The sequence below is a fragment of the Quercus robur genome, chromosome 5, assembly GCF_932294415.1.
Source record: "Quercus robur chromosome 5, dhQueRobu3.1, whole genome shotgun sequence".
In the NCBI taxonomy this organism is placed as follows: domain Eukaryota; kingdom Viridiplantae; phylum Streptophyta; class Magnoliopsida; order Fagales; family Fagaceae; genus Quercus; species Quercus robur.
The window spans coordinates 68,447,653-68,455,807 of NC_065538.1; the positions used below are offsets into that span (position 1 = coordinate 68,447,653).

The window sequence follows — 8,155 nt, forward strand, 5'->3', positions numbered from 1 at the left end:
CCAAACCACGACTCCCAAAGTTTCCCCGAAGAGACTCATGAGCTTGGGTCATAAGTCGAATATGAGATGACGTACCTTGGGTTTTATTGTTGTTTTGTGTGAATATGGGCTTTTGTTGAAAAAGCCGCTTTCCATGAATATGAGAGAGGTAATATGGGCTGTGAGCTTTGATTCATTGTGTGAGCCCGATCCATATGTTGATGTTGATGATACCATGGGTTATAATCCCAATTGATGAAAAGGAAACGTGGGCCATGAATCCGCCTCTTGAAGTAAGGATCTCACGGGCCATGTGAGCCCAATCCATGTAGTTGAATGAAATATGAGCTTATTTTGGGCTTTAAATAGATTTACCCAAAAAATCAATAATATGTTGATGTGGCATGGGTTGCCAATGAAATAGTGCCACGTGGGGCGAAAAAAGAGTCCTCAACACCCTTTTATTTATGAATGATTTTGGGCTTTCAAGCCTTAATTTCAAAAAGGACTTATAAGTTGAAGAAGGTTCCTGATATTTTGGGACCAATCTTCAAACTTCAAAGAAATATATTATTTGAAAATGTAATTGGGCTCTTAGGCCCAAGGTTTTTCTTTTCTTCATTTTTTTGTGTAAAAACTTTTGAGTCTTGGAGCCCAAGATTTGATTGTTTGAAAAAAAAAAAAATTTGGGGCTTAGGGCCAAAGAACTAATGTTTATACTGAGAATTGCTTTGTTTTGATGTTAGGCATTTAGGGCCAAAAATTTGTATATAATTACAAAAATGCATACTAGAGAGAGCTGAGTAGGTTATTTGCCAAAATAGACGGACGCATCATTATCAACTTTGTGCACTCCTACTTACTAAAACACAGCTATAAAATTTTGAAGGTCATGTGAGGGAGACGTTTTACTAGTAGTATAGTAGGGCATTTGTTGTTTAATGTCATTGTGGCTTGTACCATTAAATCGATTTGTAAATACTGGATTCAACAAATTTTACCACATATGCAAATATAATTCTTAAATACGCATTTGGATCACTTGCATTTCGAGTTCGCATTACTTCGCATCAAAAAAGAAAAAGAAAAATTCGCATTACTCCTACATCTATCTTTTAATTGTAAAAATGTCACTGATATAAAACTGATCTAGCTTGTGGGAAGACATGGGAGTACAATTTTAGTATAAAGTAGCCCCAAGTTTTGAAATAAACTGAACATATAATATGTTAAGACTAAAAGTCACAAGGGACAAGAAATTATTTACTCCTATGGAAGGGAGCCTCTCTCCTCTCATAGGAGGTGTAAGTCCCACCACTACAAAAAAAGGGGTCTATATTTGCATTTAAAAAACGCGGCTTTAGACCCTAAAAACGCGGCTATAGGGTAGAGCCGCGTTTCCTAAGGCCGCGTTTGTAAACGTAGCCTAAACAGCGCGGCAATAGGCCTATAGACGCGTTTTTGTAACCGTGTTTTGAGAAACGTGGCTATAGGCTGAGACTTGTAGCCGCGTTTTTGAAAAACGCGGCTACAGACCAGCTTTAAGTTGCGTCTAAAAACGCGGCTATAGGTTTTTCAAAAAAACAAAAAAAAAAAAATTCTAGGTTTTTTTTTTCCCCAGAAAATTCAAAATTCAAATATAAAAAATCCAAAATTAAACACAAATCCAAAAAATTCAAAATCAAACACAAACCCAAAAAATTCAAATCAAATACAACATACTCACAATACAAACACACCCAGAAAATTCTAAATCAAACACAACATACTCACAATACAAACACACCCAGAAAATTAATAATAAAAAACAAACCCAAAAAATTCAAAATCAAACACAAACCCAGAAAAGTAAAAATCAAACACAACATACTCACAATACATACACACCCAGAAAATTCAAAATCAAACACAACATGCTCTAAAATATAATAACACAAACCCATGAATCTCCTCTCATTCAACAAAACCAACCCAAATCTGACACTAATTCCATTTAGGAAAACAAAAGCACAAGCTCAGAAACACAAAAGAACACAAACTTGTGAAGAAGGAAGAAAGAAAAAGGGAAAAAAAAAAGAGAGAAAAGAGTTACCTAGATGTGAAGAAGGAAGAAAGAAAAAGAAAAAAAAGAAAGAACGAAGAACTTGAAGAATGAAGAAAGAAAAGAGTAAGAAAGGGAAAAGAAAGAAAAGATGAGTATGTGGGGGTAGGTGGGAAAGTGGGGATGTAGGGGGGACGTACGTGGGAAGCTTCAGGATTTTTTTTTTTTTGAGTGTTACCTATAGCCGCATTTTTAAAACGTAAAAACACAGCTACAGGTTATCTATAGCCGCGTTTACTAAAAACGCAGCTATAGGTCACCCTTAAAAAATTTTATACGGTAGGACCTATAGCCGCATTTTTACAAAACGTGGCTATAGGTAACCTGTAGCTGCATTTTTCGCGTTTTAAAACGTAGCTATAGGTCACCTTTAAAATAATATATACAGCTGGACCTATAGCTGCATTTTAAAACACGAAAAACGTAGCTACAGGTTACCTATAGCCGCGTCTACTAAAAACGCGGCTATAGGTCACCCTGAAAAAAATTTATACGGTAGGACCTATAGCTGCGTTTTAGAAAAACGTGGCTATAAGTAACCTGTAGCTGCATTTTTCGCGTTTTAAAACGCAGCTATAGGTCACCTTTAAAATAATATATACAGTTGGACCTATAGCTGCATTTTAAAACACGAAAAACGTAGCTACAAGTGACCTATAGTTGCATTTTTGATAAACGCGGCTATAAGTCGCCTTTGAAAAATTATTTGGTTGGATAGGTTAGCTATAGTGGCGTTTTTTCAAAACGCGACTGTAGGTCAGCCTCAGATTCAAAATTATTTGACTGGACCTATAGCCGTGTTTTATAAACGCAGCTATAGGTTAGTTATAGCCGCATTTTTAGTTATAGATCAGCTATAGCTACGTTTTTTGTAAACGCAGCTAAAAAAAAGTGGCTATAGCCCACGTTTTTTGTAGTGCACATAAGGGTTCATATTTGTGATGTGCCAATTTGATTGATTGCGTGATATGTGTGGGTGTGTGATGAGTCCCATATCGAGTATTTACTGGGTAGATCTAGGCTTTATTAACAATTACAAGGAGCCTCAATTGTGACTAGTACTTTTGAGGTATAACGTAGATATGGCTAGCGCTTTTCCTTGGGTTGTTACATATGGAATCAGAGCCGGCCCGATAACCCCATGTGCTCGTTAGGGATTTGAGTGGGGGAGATTGTGATGCTCAAATTTGATTGATTATGTGATGTGTGTGTATGTGTGATGAGTCCTACATCGGGTATTTACTGGGTAGATCTGGACTTTATTAACAACTACAAGGAGCCTTAATTGTGATTAGTCTTTTTGAGGTATAGCGCAGAATCAGCCTCAATGATGAGGGAATTTGTCATGGGATGAATGGAGTGAAAAAGGAGTAGTTAGTTTCTTAATTTTATTGAAAGAATAAACAGATGAGGGAATCTGCTACTTAGTTCCTCGGTTTTAGGCGGATGTTTTAGGTTATTTTGATCATGTTATTATCTAGGGGTCAATTTTAGTGGGCTTTGTAAAACAAGGAAAATGCTATGTCCATAAGATTTTCACAATAAATCTTATGTGGCAAGTTATTATGGGTTGTTAATGGTGGGGTAGAAAAGTAATTTCAGTGATAAGTTCAAATTTGAACCAATAACAACTAACCACCTCTAATTTTTTGTGAAAATATAATAAAAATGTTGTGGACGTAGCACCTCTTGTAAAACAATCAACTATTTATGTAACTAGTAGTATACCCGAGCAATGCATGGAAAACTACTAAATTTGAGATCTAAAGAAATAGTAGTAATATTTTTTCAATTAAATTCTTGACTCTCAAAGAATTCAGATCCATTCCAACCTTGTAAATCAAATTATTTGTTTCAATAGTTGTATGTTATTCATTTTTCCTCTTCTCTGCAAATTTTGCATTTTTTTTTTCTTCTTCTTCTTCTTCTCTCTCTCTCTCTCTCTCTCTGTGCATGTGTGTGATGGTCTTATCTTTTAAGATTCAAATGTTATCATATTTATAATTGGGTCATGCTAATGGGTGCTCTTAGGAAAATTGTTAATAAACCATATTAGGAAAGTTTTGACATCACTTTTATGGGAAGTATTAAAAGCTGCTAACAAAATTAATTGTTTTATCATTTTCTTATAAAATATTTTCAAAAATAGTTTCTAAACCAATACCCTTAGGTATTCATTAACATTTCAATTTATAATTTGCTCCATTCTTTGATTTTGTCATTGCAAAGCATAAGTTGCACATGAGCGCTGACCTTTTCTCTACATTGGAAATAGAGAAAAAGAAAACTTTAATTGCTTGAACGTCCTCCAAATTCTAAATCGTTTGGTCTAGGGTATGTGTGATTTTCAGGCAATTGGGTGAATTTGGTTATTTTATTTTATTTTTTGTTTGGAAGTGAATTGGGTTTCAGAAGAGTTTAGAAAATAGAACAAAATTGAAGGTAGCATAGAATAATTTCGGTGCTAATCGTTATTAAACAAAATTTACATGAAATAACAATTAGGCAAAAAGAAGAAGAAGAAGATTAGGCCTTTGCAGATTTCTTCTAGCTACTATGTGAATCGATCATATAACAATCTGCTCCACCTGGCCTCAAATTGCCTATATTTTTGTAAGAATTCCAACAAATTAGCTTAGCCATAAAAAAAACTAAATTGAACACACCACAAAATATGTGCACAAATGCACACAGAAAAACATAAGAGGTTACTGAAACCAGTTTTTCTTCACTCTCAGTTTCATTTTCTACATTTATGTTATTTACATGGCAAACATTGAACTTCTAGTTAGAATCAAGTAAATATTAACATTCTTTCTAGACATTGGCCACGTCTAACTTATGGTCAAATTCAGTGCCACGGCCTACAGTCTGTACTCCACACCCTTACAATAAAAGGCTAATGTTAAGCTTACAATAAAAGTCCATACTCCACACCCTTAAATTAGCAACATAAGTTCCCTGTTTATTGTCAACATTCTTGCAATAAACTTCTAATGTTAAGCTTGACATCATTCATCTAAGACATACTACAAACTCATTTGAAGCGTAAGATTTAAATTATAATTCTATCAACTAATGCCATTAGCAATTTAGGATTCAATTCCTATTATTGTACTGCTGGAAATAGCCTATGTAGCACGGGTGCGTTTCGGGACTCGGGTGCGGGTGCGGGACTCGGCAATTTTTGAAAAAGGTGGGTGCAGGTGCGGGACTCGGCAATAGTCTATTTTTAATATATTGCTAAGCATACTTTTTCACATTATACAAACATATACCAAATTTAAGAGCAATAGACAATAGTAGATAATAACTAAAACATGATGTTCATAAATTAAACACAACCCACAAGATTGAAACTAAAACATTCATGATGTTCGAAAATTAGAATACAACTCGCAAATTTGAAACTAAAACAAAATAAAAGATAATCAACAAGACAATCAAATACTAGCATCATCATTAACATCAAGATCAATAGTTTCACTTCGAACTTCACTTTCACTAGTAGTAACACTAGTGTTAGCATTTCCAATAACCATAGCCTCCAACTCTGGCTCATCAAGTGTAAGGGCTGCATTCTCAAGAATGCTAGCTCCTCCATGTATGTCGCTCTCATTCCAAGAGTCTCCTGCAATATCCCACATCTTTGTTGATGTATTTACGTACTCCTCATTGCGCCTTGACAAGAGTCGAAGATTAGAATGCACATAGACCAAATCTTCAGCGCGTGCAGGAGCCATTTTGTTTCTTTTTAAGGAATGAATGAATTTGTATGTGCTCCAATTCCTCTTAGCACATGAGGATGAACAAGGTTGTCCAAGAAGTTTAAAGGCAAGGGATTGAAGAGTTGGAAATGCAGAGCCATGGTATTGCCACCAAACCAAAGGTAGTAAGTCCCACCTATCTGTCAAGGCATCTGGTGAAGGAAACCTCCCTCTTGAAAATGAAGCAAACTCACACTTCACCGCCTTTAATTCACTCTCATCTTCAAAGTATCGATCCAAACACTTGCTCTTTTCCATAGAAATTTCATGATCCCGATGTGGCGAGATACGTTTTGGATTCTTCGAAAGCCATTCAGTGGAGTAATACCTAGTTAAAGAGTAAAAAACAAATATAGATGAAACGTGTGTTTTACTAGAAGAGGGAACTAAGGAAAATAGAAAATAAATGTACTTACTTAGGATTTAAGGAATGAGCCAAGCAATGTAGTGGTGTACAATTTTTAGTCCATCGATCAATGAGTATATCATACACCACACTCCAAAATGAGCTATACTCATCATCTTCCAAGCCTTCGTGCCGATATATTGCTGCCTTCACCTTCTCTATCATTGAATCCCACATCTCATACACAAGATGAAGACAAGGCTTATCTGTGTCGGCTACTCATAGCATATCATAAATAGGTGCTGTGAATTCAAGGATATAATCAACTTTATCCCTCCAAAGATCACTTAGAATCATATCTTTCACCTTTATAGCTTTTCCAACATCATCCTCCCTATAAGAAGCCCATTGCTCACTAATAGCCATGGCTTGAAGGCATCTTTTTATCAACTTCAACCTTTTCAGCATTACAACAATTGAAGCAAATCTAGTATTAGCAACTTGGAGCAATTTTAATGGACTAAATTCATTAAACATTGCCAACCTCATTGAATGGTTCATAATAAAAACACGTATGAAAGATGCATCATCAGCAATACGTGTAATCCAACTACATTCCTTATATGTAACTTCATTCTTTTTAGTGTTTTTTGCTGCACAAATATTCTTCAAAGCTAGATTGAGAGTGTGGACAACACAGGGTGTCCAAAATATTTTAGGATACTCACCTTCAATAAGAGCTCTAGCAGATTTCATCACATTAGCATTATCAGTGATGACTTGGACAACTTTTTCATGTCCAATCTCTTTTATAGCATCATTCAACACCCCAGCAATATTTTGTCTTTGAACTCACCTGACCTATCAATTGCCTTTATAAATACCGGACCCCCATCTGATATAGCCATAATATTAATAAGAGGCCTCCTTTGTGGATCTAACCATCCATCAGAAACTATGCTTACACCATTTTCAAGCCAAGAATCCTTAATTGGTTTCAAGAGTCTTTCAACATGAGCTCTTCCTTTTTGCAAAAGTATTGTTCTCAAGACATTGTATCCAGGAGGAACATAACCTGGGATGTTATGGGTAGCAGCATATGCATAGGAATTACGATAATATGGGTTCCTTGCAAAGTTAAATGGAAGCCCACCAGTGTAAAACATCCTAGCAATTCTACTATCCAATTCATATCTAGTAGTATTCTGGAATGCTTTCTCAATAGGAGAAATCCCGCCACCTTCCTCCTCTTACCATCAACCAGATTTGTACTATCACTCCCTTCCTGTCTCCGAAATGGGGAAATAGGTATAGGCCCACGGCCTGGGATAGGTGGGGGTAAGGGAATTCGACTTCTCTGTTCACTCTCTAACTTATCCTTCTCAACTTGATCATGTATTCGTTGCATTTCCAACCTATGGCTCGGTGTCACATTAGGACATGCTTTAATACCTTTATTAACAATTTTTAATAAATGAGCCTTAACCCTAGAATAGGATCCCAAATAAACCACACCACAATAGTTGCACTTAAAGTATGTGCTTCCACCTTTTTTAACGGTAGCACCCGGTGGTTTTTCTACTTTAGTCACATACTGCCAAAGAGGACATTCAGCATTTGGCACTTCTTGAGATGAAGTTTCTGTGCTAGTAATTTCATCCATTGCAAATTCAATAGATTCAATTTAACTTACAAATAATAACTATTAAGTATTAAGTATTAACTAAATAAACTAATAATAAATCAAACCCAAGTTCTCAGATTCACAAAACAGATTCACAATGAGTAATAAGTACTAACTTAACTATTAAGTATTAACTAAATAAAACTAAGATTGAAAACTAAGAGTCTAAGATTCACAAATCAGTATCACAGATTCACAAATCACAAATTATTGAAATCAAAGATCAAACTAAGATTGAAAGGTACCTGAGTTAAGAATGCGTAAGAGAGAGCTGAAGA

The 8,155-nt window shown here is 35.5% G+C and overlaps 2 protein-coding genes across 2 annotated transcripts; both read right to left on the bottom strand.

Annotated features, from left to right (window-relative positions):
* Positions 1-5,523: 5,523 nt before the first annotated feature.
* LOC126728610 (uncharacterized) lies at positions 5,524-6,430 on the bottom strand. Its single transcript, XM_050434406.1, has 2 exons — positions 6,264-6,430; positions 5,524-6,175 (listed from the first exon to the last, which is right to left on the bottom strand). Exons 1-2 carry the CDS (start codon positions 6,428-6,430, stop codon positions 5,524-5,526), a joined length of 819 nt encoding a protein of 272 aa, XP_050290363.1.
* A 42-nt stretch (positions 6,431-6,472) lies between these two features.
* On the bottom strand, positions 6,473-7,856 carry LOC126728611 (uncharacterized). Its single transcript, XM_050434407.1, has 4 exons — positions 7,448-7,856; positions 7,050-7,268; positions 6,922-6,999; positions 6,473-6,846 (listed from the first exon to the last, which is right to left on the bottom strand). The coding sequence occupies exons 1-4, from the start codon at positions 7,854-7,856 to the stop codon at positions 6,473-6,475; spliced, it is 1,080 nt and encodes a 359-aa protein (XP_050290364.1).
* Between the last annotated feature and the right edge of the window lie 299 nt (positions 7,857-8,155).

Excerpts from the sequence above, each read along its gene's own strand:
- LOC126728610 (XM_050434406.1), bottom strand. The coding sequence starts at position 6,430 with ATGTGGGATTCAATGATAGAGAAGGTGAAGGCAGCAATATATCGGCAC. Across the intron at positions 6,176-6,263 it reads GCTCATTCCTTAAATCCTAA|GTATTACTCCACTGAATGGC; the intron begins GTAAGTACATTT and ends CTCTTTAACTAG.
- LOC126728611 (XM_050434407.1), bottom strand. The coding sequence starts at position 7,856 with ATGGATGAAATTACTAGCACAGAAACTTCATCTCAAGAAGTGCCAAAT. Across the intron at positions 7,269-7,447 it reads TAGTACAAATCTGGTTGATG|GTTATGTTCCTCCTGGATAC; the intron begins GTAAGAGGAGGA and ends ATAACATCCCAG. Across the intron at positions 6,847-6,921 it reads TGCTAGAGCTCTTATTGAAG|CAAAAAACACTAAAAAGAAT; the intron begins GTGAGTATCCTA and ends ATATTTGTGCAG.